This window comes from Ostrinia nubilalis, chromosome 16 (assembly GCF_963855985.1).
Source record: "Ostrinia nubilalis chromosome 16, ilOstNubi1.1, whole genome shotgun sequence".
Lineage (NCBI taxonomy): Eukaryota > Metazoa > Arthropoda > Insecta > Lepidoptera > Crambidae > Ostrinia > Ostrinia nubilalis.
Window position 1 is genome coordinate 5,337,125 of NC_087103.1, and position 17,842 is coordinate 5,354,966.

Sequence of the window (17,842 nt, forward strand, 5' to 3'; positions counted from 1 at the left end):
TTGTTCTCGCCAACAATTTTGCAGATTCCAGTCCAGTTTAGGAAGTAAAAGCATGCTGAATTGTTTGCGTAATAAACTTATGGTAGTTAAACCTGAACTAATTATGTTTAATCGATAACATAATGTTACCAAATAGTGTTCAGTTTGATAAGTAATCGTCTGTACGATTGTTGTCTGATTTAATTGAAGTAGGTACCTACAAAATGTTTTTATATTAGGGGTAAATGATATCCAGCAAATTAGGTACCGTTACAAACAGTTTTACCAGCCGGCTAGGGCTAGAATGCTCTCTGTGAGAAAATTTTATACCGTTTAATCGATAAAATGGCATGATAAAGCTTATCGCGGCGTGTACCCTAGGCCTATTTATGAATTCAACACAGTCATTATTGACCCAGTTCATGTGGGTCAGAAAAAATTTGACTCTGCTTCTCAGTTGAAATTAAGTTGAATTTTTATTTGGTTGTTGGTTCCTCTCAATTTCAAAATAAAATTCTCAGGTTTTTAGATTTAAATGATACATACACCTTATTCCATGAAATTCTGGCACGTGCCGTCATTCTATTTGTTTGTATGTACTTAACAAGTCAGTGACATTCAGTGTGCTTACTATGAGCTTAGGTTAGGTGTGCTCGCTAGCGAGTACGTCAAAAAATCTATGAAGATTATAGATCTTGAAAGTAGCCGCTAAGGGCGCTGTACAATCTGTCATTTATCATTTTATTACGGAGTCGCTAGCGAGCATACGTAACGTAAACTCACGGTAAGCATACAGAGCGTGATAGTAAACAATAAAACTTGCAAAATACCGATATTTTTACACATAGGTAGATTAGGTATATTAAGATTGGTCAGGAAGAACTTGACAGCGGCGGCGCGGAGCGGAGCGGAACTGTGCGGAGCGGAGAAGAGAAAAAATAATGAAATCTGATTTATTTAAAAAACTTCTCTGCTCCGCTCCGCCTTGGTGGAAACCAGGCTTAAACCAATATGATCTTTACCTACGTATTACGATTTAAGAGAAAAATCGGCGCTCCATAGAACACTAAGGAATTCCACAATTTTCTTGGCATCGAGGTCATATTCTAATTTTTACGTGAGTTATTCATCTTTTATGAATGGTCGTTGTGAAATGTTATGACGCCTTAAAATAATTTATTGATGGTTTGCTGTCGCGTTTTAAAAAATGATTTATACGATTTGCATATTTTAGATTTGCATTGCAAGCCGCAAGTGTGTTATGCATGAAAATATTTATTTGGGTAGTTAATTCCGCATATTTTAGTTCCAATTTATTTTGAATGATATGATTGCATATGACCACATCTAAACCAGGGCCCGGCGACCACTATGCCAATATAATGTAGTAGATTCACTCCATGGGAATGAGGAATATTTTAAATTGTTTGTTTGTGTGCGCCAATACACTCTGGTAATCTTGGAAAATAATACGGTTAACTTAGATGGACACTAAACTTGCTATAGTGTCAGTAATTATTGCCCAAATGCGTGTCGGACTTGAAGAGTGTGGAAAATTGCAAATACATGACATAATATGTCACATGCGTGAGAAAATTAAATGTATGATACACGATTCATTTTGCTCCCACATCCCGGGGTTTTCACGGGTCGTATAATTTGTAATCAACGGAAACGGATCGTAACTGTATCAACTCGCGGCGGTCAGTAGGATTCTTTGTATGAAACTCAGTACTGCAACGCACACTTAACCGCACCTAAACATAAACGCCTCGCCTCGCAGCGAAAGGCGATACGGTGTTGTTCCCTTTGGTGTGCTAGGTGTGCTATGGCCTTAAACGTGAATCCTGACCCTATCACCGATTTTATACGTAGGTGGTAACTACTTTCACGTGCCGTGATTTAATAATGTTAAGCCTTTAAAAGCCCAAACAAGTCAGACCTATAAAAATAAATAGGCAGACCCAATCAGTCGAAACGTTTTTAGGCTAAACCTACGCTCAGATTAGGATAGGTTTGTTGACCAAATATCGATATTTGATCATAAATATATCGATATTTAGTTGTCCGTGAATACCTTGTCTATGTTTTCAATTGATACGCTTAATTTAAGTAACTTTAAATATAGTATTGAATTTAAATTCTAGAGCTGCAATCATTAATTTTTGAATACAAGTAGTACTGATATTTTACGATATTTTTGTTAAAAAAACCTAATATCGATATTTTTAGGTATCTAGGGCATCTCTAGATTAATATCTAATTTAGACCTTATGAAAGAATATTAACAGTAGTTGTATTTGGTAATGATTTATTCATAATAATGTGGCCTACGCAGGTTATTAAATCTGCGCCAAAATTATTTAGTAAGTACCTACCTTTTCTTGAAATAAACAAAAACCAACTAAAATTGAACGGTTTTAGTAACCTTAACAGTATTTTATTTCAAAATAATACGATAACACGCAGTTCAAGGGGTAATGAGCCCGATGTTTTTTACCTACATGACCATGTATTGTCATGTATAAAGTATGTATTTTATTATCTAGTTACCATACAACAAGCATTTTCTTTGCTTCGATATTGATGCGATTCAGGCGCAAAACAACATCAATCAAAGAGTATCCCGAAAAGTTTAGTTTAATTTCAGTTAAGGGCAGCTTATCCTTCCTGAGTAGGTAAGTACTATAAGTTATCAGAAGTTTAACGGATGCCATTAAAAGTTTGTGTGTTCTTAATGCTTTTTGACACCTTAGAGTAATGTTGTTGCTCGATTTTCAGCTTTGATTTTCAATCGCTGATAAAATATTAAAATTGTTCACATTTTCTTAATTCGATTAATAAATTAATATTGATGATAACTTTGTAAAAAAATTACTATCGATGATTAAATTTTAATACAATAAGCTCTGGCTTAGAAAAGCAATTTGTGTTCTGTTATTTTGTGTTAAAACTTTAATTTATTAAAACATCTCTATAGAGAGAACTTGTAGCTATTAAATTAGAACAACACTCTTGAGTTTGCCGGAAAATTTCGGCAATATCAAAGGTGAGCCTAAAATTTTACTAAAACAAGAATTTCTTCTGTCTATCCACAACTTTTATCTTTGTGATAAATAGGTATGGTCCGTCTACGGCAGACGGTCGGCCCACTGCACTTGTGCTTGCTATTTTTTTTAACTAAATACAGTCGTCAGCACATCAGACTATACATTTTAGTTGCAAAGTCGCCCCTATCGCAACAGCGTAATAAACCACAGTGTTTACGTTGACTTGCTGTCGACTGTACATCAACAGTTTGGTCTTATGTCGAATAATTCTAAGTACCTATGACATTCTAAATATACAATCAGATATTACTTACTTGCCATACTCATCCTTTGAGAATGTGGGTTTGTGGTTTTTGTCAAAGTGTCCGCTGAAGGCTGTAACTTTCTGTAGGTCGCTGTGCGTCTGTGCTTTTGTGTCGAACGCCGAAATTAAATCTGTTAGCGATGAACTCTGAAACAAAAAAAAACTGGATTATAGTAGAGAGTAATGTAGTTTTCTTCAAAATAATATAGGTGGCGATAGCCTAATAATAACGACATTGAGTTGCTAACGCTAGTTCGATCCTCGCCGAACGATGGACTTTTTTGATGAACCCACTATTTTTTACTGCTTACCCTGGGTTGCACCATCTTACTTAAACTATGTTACAAACCTAAAAAATCTGTCAAACTCCATACAAAAAATACACCGGTTATCGTTATAATTACGGTTTAAGTTAGATAGTGCAGATATCAATAGTGAGGTTGATAAAAAAAAACAAGAATATCTAATTTGCTTCCCATAAATCTTTACAACGAAGCGAAAAGGCGTCGATTGAAATGTACCTATAAAATCTAATCATTCTTTTTTGCCAACATATTTTATATTTCGGTCGATTTGCGTTGTGTGTTATTTAACACAGCTTATAAATTGTTTGGCCATTCCACTTGGCATATTAATTTCAGTGCGTTGATAATGAGTTTTTAAATTGCATGAAAATTTTCCGTTGTTACAGTGCTACATTGAATTCTGTAAATTATTCAGCTGCAATTGATAAAATCATTTCAGGATTCTGGTACCAAATAGTTTACTTCGAGGAATAAGAAATAAATTAAAAAACATTAAATTACACACAACGTGTTAGCATGTCTGTCCAATAAAATACGCTATAATGAGTCAACCAAAGATTCTAGACAGTGAAACAATCACAAGATTCGCCTTCACTTTTTTTTACTAAGTTCCTAGATGCTATTATACTCGTATCTTACACTACCAAAGCTGTGGACGATGATAATATATACGACTAAAAATTATATAGAATGAATGAAAACCAATTTTACTGTAGAGCCTTAAACAGCAGTAATAAGAATAATATTGCAACAATAAATAATTTGTTATAATTGGGGGAGGCCTATGCTCAGCAGTGGACGTCATATGGCTGAAATGATGATGATCAATATGTAATCTATAGTATATATGTAATCTGATGGGCAGTATTTTCTGTGCCATTGTGACACTGATCACGCATACAAATCTCGTTGCGTAGGTTTAATTTAGTATGGACTACAATTGCTATTGAAGATGATGAAAAGCGAGGATGAGTGTGATTCATGTAATTAGTGTCATAAATTAATAATGCTTAAAATAACACTCAATGTATGCAATTAGCGTAGTAACACTCAGTATTGTCACGCGGGCATTGATTGTGGCATCTGCAATGAGGGCTATCGTTTTTATACTTAACAGTTGGCACCCCTGGCGATTGACATGACCTTACTCTACAGTGGCGCCATCTTGATGAGTGCAAATGCGATAGTCCTCTTACCACTTTAGCGCTCACCAGTTGGTGCCACTGTCTTCGCTACTAGCAAGTGACAGGACCTTACTCTGCAGTGGCGCTAACTGGTGAGCGCTAAAACGATAGCCCTCATTCTGCATACGCGTACTACCCGTTCGCGCTAAGTTTGCCGGTCCGTGGAATGCGCGTCCCCTTCTCCAACCGCGATTAAACGCAAATAATTAGTAATTAAACGCAATTGAGTGTTTTATTTTACGCAAATACACAATTTTTATCAATATTAATAAATAAAAAGTATTTTCAATTTAGTTTGCTAAAGTTATAGACGCATTCCTTCGAGTGACGTTATATCGCCAGCGGCAAACTTATCGCGAACGGATAGTAGGTAGCTAAAGCTAGTAAATTATTAGCTAGGTTTCTGATAAACTTTTACACAGTTATCTTGCATAATAATCTATGAAATACAAGTTGTTGATTGCCGGTAAAAAACCTGCCGGTTAATAATCTCAGCATCATTAGGTTTTTTCTTGATCTCCATATAAAACAAAAAATACTAAGTAATAAAGCTCAATCTCCTTTAGCATTCGATTTAAAAGAATCTTTATGTCTATCTGTCCTCAACATAATCTAAATATTGTCGCTTCTCAAAGAAACATCTCCAACGTATCCGAATAAATCTGCAATCAGCAAAATTGATTCGAATCGATGCAAATTTGAACACGCGTCGTTGTTTTATGTAAGTACAGTCCTGATCTTCACCGACAAAATAATTTATGTTTCGCTTTAGCGCTGAGAGTATGTGGTGGATAATGTCGTGATGGATTTTCCATTAGCAAAATAGATATCTACGTACGAGTATATGGACCAGACCAGACAGCTTAGTCATAACAAAATTATTAATCTCAACCAAACATACTCTTCAGCTTTATATCGTAATTATTATCACTAAAAAAAGTAGCTTCGTGTCTGTGTCCCTATATGTAAGTAGGCTTAGATCCTTAAAACTACGCAACGGATTTTGATGCGGTGTTTTTTTAATAAATAGAGTGATTCAAGACGAAGGTTTTTAAGTGTAATACATTGTACATGTGCTGTGCATGTGGTGCCATTACAGTACTAAATGTATGGAAGCTGGAAACATTAAATTTTCGGATGGATCCAGTTTATTCTGTAACCTATTATTGACACCGTTTGATAGATCTCATGAAGCACTTTCAGGATCAGTAACTAGTTTTATGATATCTTGTATAGTGTAGAAATAATCAAGTGAGATCACTTTATCGTTTCCACCCTGTAAAGTGGGAATTTTGGTAGTACCCATTCAATGACCAAAAAAATTAAATAAAGCGTTCCAACTTTTTTCCGCTCAAGACCTGTGCCACGTTATAATATAGTATGGACGATTTTGTCTACATCAAAGTAGATCAATAAAAGTTGGCAGTGTTTTCGAAGACAGATCTTAAAATACTATGTCTTGCCCCGTCTGCATTGGGTATGGATATGGCTGGACGAAAATAGCCCTTGTTGTTTTGTAACAAAGACCTGGCTTACTCGTATAGTGCTAATGGACGGATTATAATTTTTCACCTTCAGAATAATTTATCACTGAAGAAAGTAATAATAGTTATACAAAGAAGCATCAAATTGATAGTTCGATTTAACATTATGTAATACGCAAATGCGTATTAAGAATGAATGACTTTGATATAGGTAAACGATTTTGATTTCTTTCGTCTTAAAATGCGTTAGTACAAACGATGTTAGTGGATACACATTTAGATTATCTTTAAATAATAGCTTTTGAAGTAAGACTACGTCATATTGTGCTAAATGCAAGCATCTTAAAGAGCTTGTACCTACTTAGTAGAGCGTTATTGATGGCTCGCTACTGTTCGTTTTTCAAATGTTTTGACAGACATTATCAAATCAAATCAAATCATACTTATATTTTGCGAAAATGGGTTTACATCAGAAGGTGTTACAATTTTTCAAGTAGGTATCTCCATCTTCCACATTTAGGCATGCAAAATTATTACTGTAATTGTCATTTACATTCATTAACAAAATAGAATTCACATTTTAATTACACTATCGTTATGTGCATGTACCTAACGTACACACACAGGTAAAGCTCACTCGCCTTCGTGAGTTGCAAGATAATCTTATCAACATTTAACCAGGGGTTTGTAAGGGAGTAAAAAAGAAACGGATATAATAATTAGATAACAAACGTATGTAATTTGAATTTACATCACCCTTACTACACCCATACCCCGGAGATAAATTGTACACTATTACTCTAAGAAGGATTTATAGGTACTCGTAACGCTTATGTATTAAACATTGTACATAGTCGGTACGCAATCCACCAGGCAATACCAGTAAGAATCAAATTAATTTAATTATTGCGAATTTTAATCAAAAGACAACTCAATGAGCATTACATTGTACGAAAAACTTTTACAAGTCTATTTCAAGAAATCTTTAGTCTCACAAAGAAATGTAGACAACAGCTGTGCCGCATACTTTGCGAATTGCTAACGCGTTAACGTCGAGTTTTAACATGAAAGAATCAAATTCAAGAGATTTTCCGTATTGTTTTGAATTTGAAACTTGTAGCATTCTGGCCAATGAATGAGTGTTTACGTAGTTCGCCTAAGGTCAGACGGTGTTTATTTGTACGAATTCTGTTTGGTCTAACATTTGATGTTTGACGTAGGTACTTGAAAGTTTGATTGTATTTATTATTGAGATATTTTTGTAACATTTAAGAAAGGTTTCCAAGGTCTAGGTCTCGAGATTTATTATTTATCCAATTTAAATAATTTCGAAAATAAAATAATTAATTATACCTAATTGATTATACTTACCACGACCATTTTACGAGTATTTAATGATCAGATTGAAATTATAAACGGCACATAATAAATTGTGTTTTTCGTATTCAGTTCATTAACAGTAATTATGGCATGCTTGAACCAAAATTACTATTCATTTCATTTATTAACATACCAAATGAGCTACATTATCACAGATTCAGGTGTACCGAAATTGAATTTGTACAAATAATATTATGAAATACCTAACTGATAATGCACAAGGCAAATGCCCCGTAACACCATTTGCCAAAACGTTTTAGATGCATTTGCGCTTCATAAAAATGTCATAATACGCTCGGATGAATCACCGAAGACTCACGTAATTTATACGGTTTTCTACGAGTAAATATGTCACGTTGCAGTGCGTAGTTTTTGTATCCTAATTAAATGAATCTAGATATACTCGCATCTGATGGATTGCCAACACCTGCCGTTGTCGCGACTCTACAAAATTGGTGCAAAATAATGTTCAGAATAGTATACTAACATATTTTAGTATACTAACAGAGTGACTGACATAGCCCGCAGAATCGCTAAAATCAAGTGGCGGTGGGCGGGGCACATAGCTCGAAGAGCTGATGGCCGCTGGGGCAGGAAGGTTCTTGAGTGGCGACCACGAGCTGGAAGACGTAGCGCGGGCAGGCCTCCCACTAGGTGGACCGACGATCTGGTGAAGGTCGCGGGAGGTACCTGGATGCAAGCGGCGCAGGACCAGTCTTTGTGGAAATCCTTGGGGGAGGCCTTTGTCCAGCAGTGGACGTCTTTCGGCTGAAACGAACGAACGAACTAACATATTTTATGTATAGGTACTAGAACTAAAGTAAACATACTACAAGTATACAGACGAGCTTTGGGTTTTTGACATGTAACTTTTGAAGCCATTTAGGCCCAGAACAGACGGTGAAACGCAACTGCAACGAAACTGCAACTGCTAGTTACTTTTGAGTTGCATCTAAGTTTCTGCCATAGCATCCGTTGAGAAACCACACATGACGCGACCAATTTGAAACTTTCAGTTTCAGTTTCATTCAACAGATTCATCTTAAAGTATCAGTTTCGTTGCAGTTGCGTTTCACCGTCTGTTCTGGGCCTTAAAGGTGCTGAAACTTGCATATTCACAATTAAAATGTATTTAAGATCTCGATTTCAAGCCTTATAAAATCTGCCATATAACCGTTGTTGAATAATATTTAGCTGTATCTTTTTCCATAAATAAAGAAAAATAAGTATGTTATTTTGCTAGTTATTGATATGTCAATATTATTTTTCGATTTGTTACAAAAAGTATGAACCTATTACTCGTCATAACATTAACCTTATTCATGATGGAATTTTCCTAAATGGAATCTCCCACACATTATAGACAGGTGTATTTGTATAAAAAACAAAATTCACTCAATACACAACAAACAAATAACTTAGGCGGTTATCACACTGCGCCGCGCTCCGCCGCGGAGCGCGTGATTTTCATATAAAAAATCACGCGCGCGGACGCGTTGTCAGTGTGAAGTGCCGCGCGTGTTTTCTATACAAACTGAGGTACTTGCATACAATGATTAAATCTGTCGCCCCGCGCTCCGCGGCGGAGCGCGGCGCAGTGTGATAACCGCCTTATACTTACTTTTGCATTTATAATAAAATCTGCCCGCGGCTTCACCCGCGTGAAATTTAGTTTGTCACAGATCGTCATAAATGATTATAGTCTACTCGTATATGTTATAAACAATAATACTGTAAAGTTTCATAAAAATCCGTTCAGTAGTTTTTGCGTAAAAGAGTAACAAACATCCAGACATCCAAACTTTCGCATTTATAATATTAGTAAGATTATAGGTACATAGGTACATAGGTAACTACCTAATGATTGTCATTAATCACACATTATTAAGACTATTTATTTATCATGTTATTTCATTATATTTGAAGACTAGCGGCCGCCCGCGACTTCGTACGCGTGGATCCCGTTTTACCCCCTTCATCTATCTTACGCGGTTTAGATTTTTTCATACAAATGTTTTTCCCCGCTAACTCCCGTTCCCGTGGGAATTTTGCGATATCCTGTTGTAACTAAGCTTTAAGTTTACTAAGGTACCTGCATGCCAAATTTCAAGCGTCTAACTTAAGCGGTTTAGATTTTTCATACAAAAGGATTTTCCCGCTAATTCCTGTGCCCGCGGGAATTCCTAAGTATACTATAACCTGCCCAGGAGTATGAAAAATAATTGTACCAAGTTTCGTTAAAATCCTTGGAGTAGTTTTTGTTTCTATAAGGAACATACAGACGGACAGACAGACAGACAGACAGACAGACAAAAATGTTACTAATTGCATTTTTGGCATCAGTATCGATCACTAATCACCCCCTGATAGTTATTTTGAAAATATATTTCATGTACAGAATTGACCTCTCTACAGATTTATTATAAGTATAGATTGTTAATTGAAATTGCTGAGTCGTGGCACGAGGCGATATCACATTGGATTTATGTGTAAGACCGTTATGAAGAAAACACTTTTTTGACTCTTCGGATCATCGAATCTCAGAAACGCTGTCTCTTAGGAGAAAGTGTATAGACAATTTTGATAGATAATTGTATGGTCTTAAACCTTGTCATACATATTTTTGTGATAAAACTTACCGTTTGGCTGAAAATCTCAAAAACCCGTATTTTTTAAGTTTGACCTTGAATATTTTTTTTAGCACACGTCGGATCGATGGGGACTTTTCACAGTTAATTCATAATGGTGCTCCGAACATTCGTACCAATTTTCAGCTGTATGCGAATTATTGCAGGGTTTATGTCTAATTTGACTGGACTAATAATAGATGGTATAATGAAATGATGGATTTGATTTCATTTTGCTGATACTAAAATTTTATTTTTGTCACATTCCATTTTGGTTATAAATTTTCCTCAATTTATTATCTTGTCAAAGCTCAGATAAGAATTTCCTTATATCGCTTTTATTAAATAGCATCGTATTTGATAATTCTCTTAATTTAAGGTCGGCATTTTATTGAATTATTGGATTTCACTTCTAAATATAAACGATAACTAATAAATTGGTCCCTATATTGAACGAATTTTACTATCATTATAGCTTTTACTCAGTACGCCATCTATGGCTTATAGGTACAACAAAACATTATATTTTTCTCAGATAATCTGGTACGGTTGTACAATTTGAACATAGGTAATAGGGTGTCCCTTATTTTTCAAAGTTTTAAATTTGTAACGCATAGGTCTTAGTTTTGTTTGTTTGCCTCTAAAGCACTCGGAAATAAATTTTTACCTTATTTGGAGTATGATAACCCGTGCCGACTTGCATCGAAACATGTTGCGCGGCAGTAGCGGTGCGTATTCGCGGTATTTGTCATTTGTTCTCAATTAATCTCGTGATTAACACCTATTGTTTGACATTCAGAAGATGGCTGTGGAATTAAGAAGCAATAAAAACAGTATTTTCTTAGTTGGGGACGTAAATTTATCAAATAATAGGCACAAAGTTACCGTTAATCGTCAAGTTTTTGCAGTATTTTTTTACATATTTTGCGAAGTTAATTAAATGTTATTGAAAGCTCTAATCTCATCATTCGGGAGTGTATTATATTTTGGGAAAAGCTATAAATCCTACCAGAGCCTAACTGTGTAAAAAAACTTGTGTATCTTCACCATGATTGGAGGGAGTTGCAAGAAAAATTATTAAAAAAAATCAAGATTTATAAGCGCCGCGGTGAGGAGGATTTAAAAACAAATAAAATATTTTAACAAAAACAAATAAAACCAAGGCGTCCAGAGTGTTAAGGTGTAGACAAAAAGTTAGTTAAGAAAGTAGAAAGTGCAAGACAAAGAAAATTAAATAAATAAATAAATAAAAAATAGAGCAAATATGTTTCGGAGGTTTACCGTCATCTCTTACTACGCAAGATTCTATACAAACGCAAGGACATCACGACCAGCTTACCAGCTCTGAGGAAAGCCTTAAGGAACTCTTGACATCCACTTTCCAAAAGGTATATGAGAGTATTGACAAATTGATTTTAAAGGCAGCCCTGAGCAAGTTTAGTCAACATCTTTGGTACTTCATATCGGAAGAAATTGCCGTTTTATCACTCTTTAATGATGAAGGTAATGAACAAACACCGTCAATATTGTAGTAAAAGTACAAAGAGAGAGTATGTATGATTCTGGGAAGAGATACATACCATCTGAAGAAGGTATGATTATTTCTATGGTAAATAGGACTTAGTACTTACTAGTTTTTTATCCTGTTTTTAATGAATTGATAATAATACTGTCTTATTTATTGTTGCTGGAAAACCATTGAGTGGTTTTGTGTCTGTCAAGAGTATAAATTTATTTTCTCGATTGAAAATTGATAATAATTTCCCCCTGAGACACATTTCTATATGAGATAAAGATGTTGCCTATTTAAAGGCAAAAAAGTGCTTTCTTTAAGGGTAGTTAATGATACAGCTGAAAGAGTTTTAAAGCTTATGCAAGATTTTCATGGTTTGATCACTGCAAAGTAAGAGCAAAAGCTTTTTTTGCTTCGCACAGTGAAGCAAAAATCAGGCCAATATTCAGGAGCATGGAAATATGTATCCAGAATGTAAAAAAGAGTCCCTCAAAAGTAAAATATATTGTCTGATCTGTAATGTTATCTTCTTGTTATAAATATTTTATAAAAATTAAATATTTTAATTGATTTAGCTACTTAATAAAAGGGGTAAAACCAGCATTTTTCAAAATCTTCAGAGCTAGGTCGGCACGGGTTAATGTTGACGTAGGAAGATGAAATTTTGTATTTAAGTATGTCTGAGTACTACGAAAAGAAATAGGGGGTATGCATTTCAATATCTAAAAAAAAATTTTTTTCGGCCATATAAGGGACACCCTAATAGGTAAGTATGTCTAGTACTTACGGTACGTGCTTAAAGTACTATTATATCAATCACACTCGTAGTCATCAAGAACTAAGCAAGTATCTATTCCGAATTGATGAAATCATTGAGTAAGAAAATGTTATGTTCCAATACAAATTAACTATAACGAAATTAAAATATTCAACATGTTAACAGACAAAATAACTATTTATAAACCAAGTTAATTTTAGTAGACTGTTTTATTTACACATGTAACACAGTCAACTCAATTTAACTGACGACGAGAGAGACATTTCAACGTATTAGAATGTTAGTTGGCAAGCTTTCCTTTACAAATCTATACTAATATTATAATGCTGAAGATTTTTGTTTTTTTGTTCCGATTTGTAAAAATTTTTTGTGTTGGATAGCCCATTTGTAGATTTTAGGCTATACAGGGTGGAATTTTGTAATGCCACTAGGGGGGAAAGTACTATTAATACTGTAAATAGAAAATTTTACTCAAAGAAAACATTATTTTATTTTTGAAGAGAAATAGAACTGAATTTAGATTTCCAAAATTTGCTTGTCACACCCGGGAATCGAACCAATTAAAATCTGTCAAAAATTACAATGCAATTTTTATTGCATCGATCGTAAGGGATCGTAAGTAAAGATAAAGTCTCTCTAACAAACTTAATAAATCAAATGAAAGGAAAACCATGAAATCTTAAATTATTTTAATTATTTAAAAAAAAATGTATTTTATGGTGGTGTTCTCGAAAAAAAAATTTGTAATTTTTTGACTGAAAAAAAAAACACTCAAGTAAATAATATGCGAACTAAAACTGTGCGTCATTTTTGTACAGAGTACGCGGCAGCTGTCACAGTTGGTAGATCTGTAGACGGGAGATAACCGACAGTGGGGATTGTCCACAATGATAGAATAACGTCCTTTACAAATAAAATAGGCCATTAAGCTTTTACTAATACATGTATTTTATTTATTTATGCTACTTTGTACTGTCGCCATCTTTGCTCCCGCGCATTCACATTCTTCGCTGACGGAAGAGTGAGTCAGCTGCGTGCACGCGTCAAAACAACGATCCGTCAGCGTAACAAGGCCGGCCCGCCGCCAAGGCGTAACTCACCGCTGTCATTCACCTGGATGTGACAAATGTGCGGTATACAGACTTCTGGGTACAGCAGCGTCAAATAATTCGTGACACCCAAAGTGGCCAAAAAGTTGACAAAAAACCTTATTTCCATTGTAATAAGGACGTGTTGCGAAGTTTTTGACTACTCAGGGTGTCACGAACTATTTGATGCTGACTGTACCACTAGACATGCTGTCCAGTTCGTGACAGTTTTCATTTCAAAATCGTTTTGAGAAGTGAAGTCATTGTGTTCGCTTGTATGCGGAAAAGTGGGAAATAGTTTTTCAATTGGTTAGCATTGATCGAGCGTCCGCAGAAGTACTCAAATCTTTTAGAGTAGGCGCACACCGTTGATTTTTCGTCGGCCGATAGTTTAGTCGGGCAGTTGATCAGTATGGGCATGTATGGGAGTGCGCACACTACGCCGCGCCGATTCGATTTCGATTCGAATCGTTTGAATCTTTGGGTTATCGCCATGTGTGTGGCCCAGGGGTAATAAAATTAAAATAATTAACATTGCTCTCACATGAACTAAACTCACATTAGGTTTTACGTGAAATTTTTTTAACATGTTCACAGACAAACACTATGACATTAGATCTTAGTTTTATTCATTACTTGCCCAAACATGTCCACTACGATCATTGTAGAGTACTAATTACATCAGCTCAGTACAACAGTTGTAGTTATGTAAGTAATGAATATAACTAAGATCTAATCTCATAGTGTTTGTTGACTCCATTGTTGACTCTATGCATTTATGTTGATTTATCGGAGCTATTTACTTTTGTACCATTTTTGTTTTGATTGACACAATGTGATATATTCAATTTTGCAATCCCTTCACGTTTCGTAGTTTTGGACAAAAAATGTAGAGCATAGCGATTTCAGTATTAAAACTGTCACAAAGATGCAGTTAACGCCCGTATTCACAAAGGATGCTTGCTTAAGTGAAGCAGCAAATCGAATGCACAGCGTTGAATAGAGCTCTGTGATTGGTTCGTGTTTCACCCTGTGCGTCCACGCGCACTGTGAGACCTCATAGTAATGTTTATGAATACGGGCGTAAAAGTCAAAGCAAAGCAACACGAAATTGAATTTGTGTCAGAATAATTACTGCAATAGATTTCAATTAGATAAAGTTGTAGAGAAGCCATCATGACATTGAAACTATCACTAAAGGCTGATTTACATGTATTAAGCAGTTAAATTTTAACTTAATTTTAAGTGATTGATTGCATGTAAACAGAATTTAGTAGCAACTTGCAACTTAACTTTCAACTTGTGTTTGCAATTTAATCTCTTAAAATTAAGTTAAAAATTAGTTACCAACTTAATACGTGTAAACCAACCTTGACGTGACATTATCCAGACTCGAGACAACAGTGCCTTGTGATTAGACTCGGCACACTGTTCATCCAGACATTGTAACTATCTTAATTATAATTTCGATTTAGAGCACTATAATTAGTACTCATTATTATATTATGGCACTAATTTCATTTTCAGCTACTTTTCTCTGTCTAAATGTTTCAGGGACGCTGCGTAGAGATCACATGATTTAATCTATTAATGATTGTCTGCGACAATGTTACATTCTTGATAGATAATTATTCGTTAATCTCACTAAGATTGTTAAAACCTTACGAAGCAATAGAGTGAAATTAGGCACTGTTACCACATACTGGCACGACAGTGGTTGAGTTTCTTTATAAGCTTGACACGCACAAAACAACACAGATAACAATAATTCTGTTTGGCGCCAAATTACTTTTCACGATATTTTTGCAAACTTTTGTTTTTCACGACAAGAAAAACAAATGCAGAAAACCGGTGACAAGCAGTTTATTGTGCTGAAGCTTAATTGAGTTGCATAAGTGTTCATCAGTAGGTATCTAATACGATTTGCATTCTATTTGCATGAGTAACATAACACATAGGGAAGCCTTACCCTCGACCGCCTTTGTATGGGGTCGTCGCCTGGAATCGTCAGAAAATTGCCGCTCATTTTCACTGTTAAAAATCCACAAACACAAAACGTCAAACTTCAAGAACGGAATTCGTTATAAATAGAGCGCGAGAGTTGGCGAACGTGCGTACGCGATGGCGGTCAGTTCCCAAGTGGTGCATTATTTTATGAATGAGTGACGTCTTTAAATAGCATCCCCACCACATGTAGCTAAAACGTAAGCGATGGTATGTTGGACGTCTACGTTCCAATACGATTGTTACCTAAATAGACCGCATCGAAATCAGCTGCTTCCGAAAAATCTGAATCAGTTTCTTGGGAGAGATGTAAACACGAATATTAGAGGCGTTTCAGTTGAAATCCTGTTGTTGTTGAATGAAAATTTGTTGACATTTTATTTTATTTGTAGATACTCCATCATGTTTAAGATATTTGCTAGCTAGAGAAAAGTTTTGTCTCTTGAAACGTTCAGTTATGTAAATAGAAAAGGGGAAAATAATAGAGCTATAAAAACAACCAATAATGAAACGAAACAAAATATATTTGAAATACGGATATTTATTTATTTTTTCATAAAAATTCTAAATTCAATAATGTGTTAAACATGTAACATTTACATATATGCATTTATACAAAGATATAATGCAATGTTTAGTGATTTTAATACTAAAATTGGAGCGTAACAGACTCATGATGCCAATGCATGTGTGACGTCACATTTTACACTTACAAAATAATATTTACCAAGTATTGTCAAATGGTAAGGTTATGTGTCAACACGATTTGTCATTTTGATGAGACGATGATTTTTATGTGCGCTTCACTTTTAAACTAACTCGAATCGTAATACCTTCATAAACGTGGCATAACTTAGCAACGCGTACACGTATTTGTAAAATTAATATACATCCAAATTAATACTGATTTGTTTATGTAGATATCACACGATCCCATCAAAACTTTAGCATCCCTTTCACAATACGATGGAAGTACGATTTGTAAGTATTTACAAATGGATGATCAAATGCGAGCTCATTAACGTCATTAACTATTTTTGACAATTTTGCTGACAATTGGATAGATAAATTAAAAATCAATTTTATCAAAACTGATGCTAGTTATATTTTTGCTACTTTTAACAAATAACACTCCATTCAATGCATTAATGCCCGATTAAATAGTATAGTTAATTTGCGTTTATATAATTTTATTTCAATGGACAAAGAATGTAATATATCTAATTCAAATTTTAAACTATTACAAATGCGATAATAGATTGAAAACGTTAATACATTGAATAGAATACTACACAAATTTTGTAACAGAAAACTACTTTTATTTCATTTAAGTGGCAATTTTTCTATAACTCTATTTTACATAGATTCAGTCGACTCAGAAATATAAAATAAAAAAGTTTTCATTAGTAAAGATGAGTAAATATATATTATAATAATATTATTGAGATTTGGACTAGACAAACCACATTCTCTATCTACAGATATGTAATCCATGATAAATGCTAATATATAGAAAATCTAACTCCCGTGTCTGTAGTGATGTGCTCCGCTACACATCGCATACATTTTCATTACCACGAAAACTGTTTTTACTTTGTGCCATTTATTTTGCACGCAAGTGTATTTTTTAGATCAAATACATACTGGGACTGGCAATTCGTAGAAATATGCACTATTTTAGTAAGTTTATTATCAACAAATGATTATTAGAAGATTTTATAAGTTAAAAGTCGCAATTAATTTTAAATATCAAAGTCTTTGTGGAAATGAAAATATACACACTAAAATTTATGTGATGCTTCAAACTGTGTTTTGATTTGGACTGTAATAGTTTAAAGTTTTTATTTTATTAATTTATTTGATATCAATTTTGCCCTTTTAAATCAACAATTATTATTGTTTTATTTAATTATAGCCTTAACAAATAAGTTTTGAGCACTGATCGTTATAGTACAGTCTCGGTAAACAAATATAAAACGATCCAAGTATTGAGTTAGGTACACAACGTGTAAGGTTAACGAGTAAAATATTAAAATTTATTTAATTTAAAATGTCAGTGCCCTGATATTAACTTCAAAAAATAAAAAGATACGAATACAATAATAATAACAGTTAACATCTGATCCATGAATTTATCAGCTAAAAC

At 34.3% G+C, this 17,842-nt stretch overlaps 1 protein-coding gene across 1 annotated transcript in view; it reads right to left on the reverse strand.

Annotated features, from left to right (window-relative positions):
• Window positions 1–15,849, reverse strand: part of LOC135079280 (actin-binding Rho-activating protein-like) — a 53,206-nt gene extending 37,357 nt beyond the window's left edge. The window contains exons 1-2 of the mRNA XM_063973899.1: window positions 15,662–15,849; window positions 3,344–3,480 (exon numbers count right to left, since the gene is read on the reverse strand). Of these exons, the coding sequence (XP_063829969.1) occupies window positions 3,344–3,480; window positions 15,662–15,718 (194 nt within the window). The 5' untranslated portion in view covers window positions 15,719–15,849. The remainder of the gene's footprint in view (window positions 1–3,343; window positions 3,481–15,661) is intronic.
• Window positions 15,850–17,842: the final 1,993 nt, after the last annotated feature.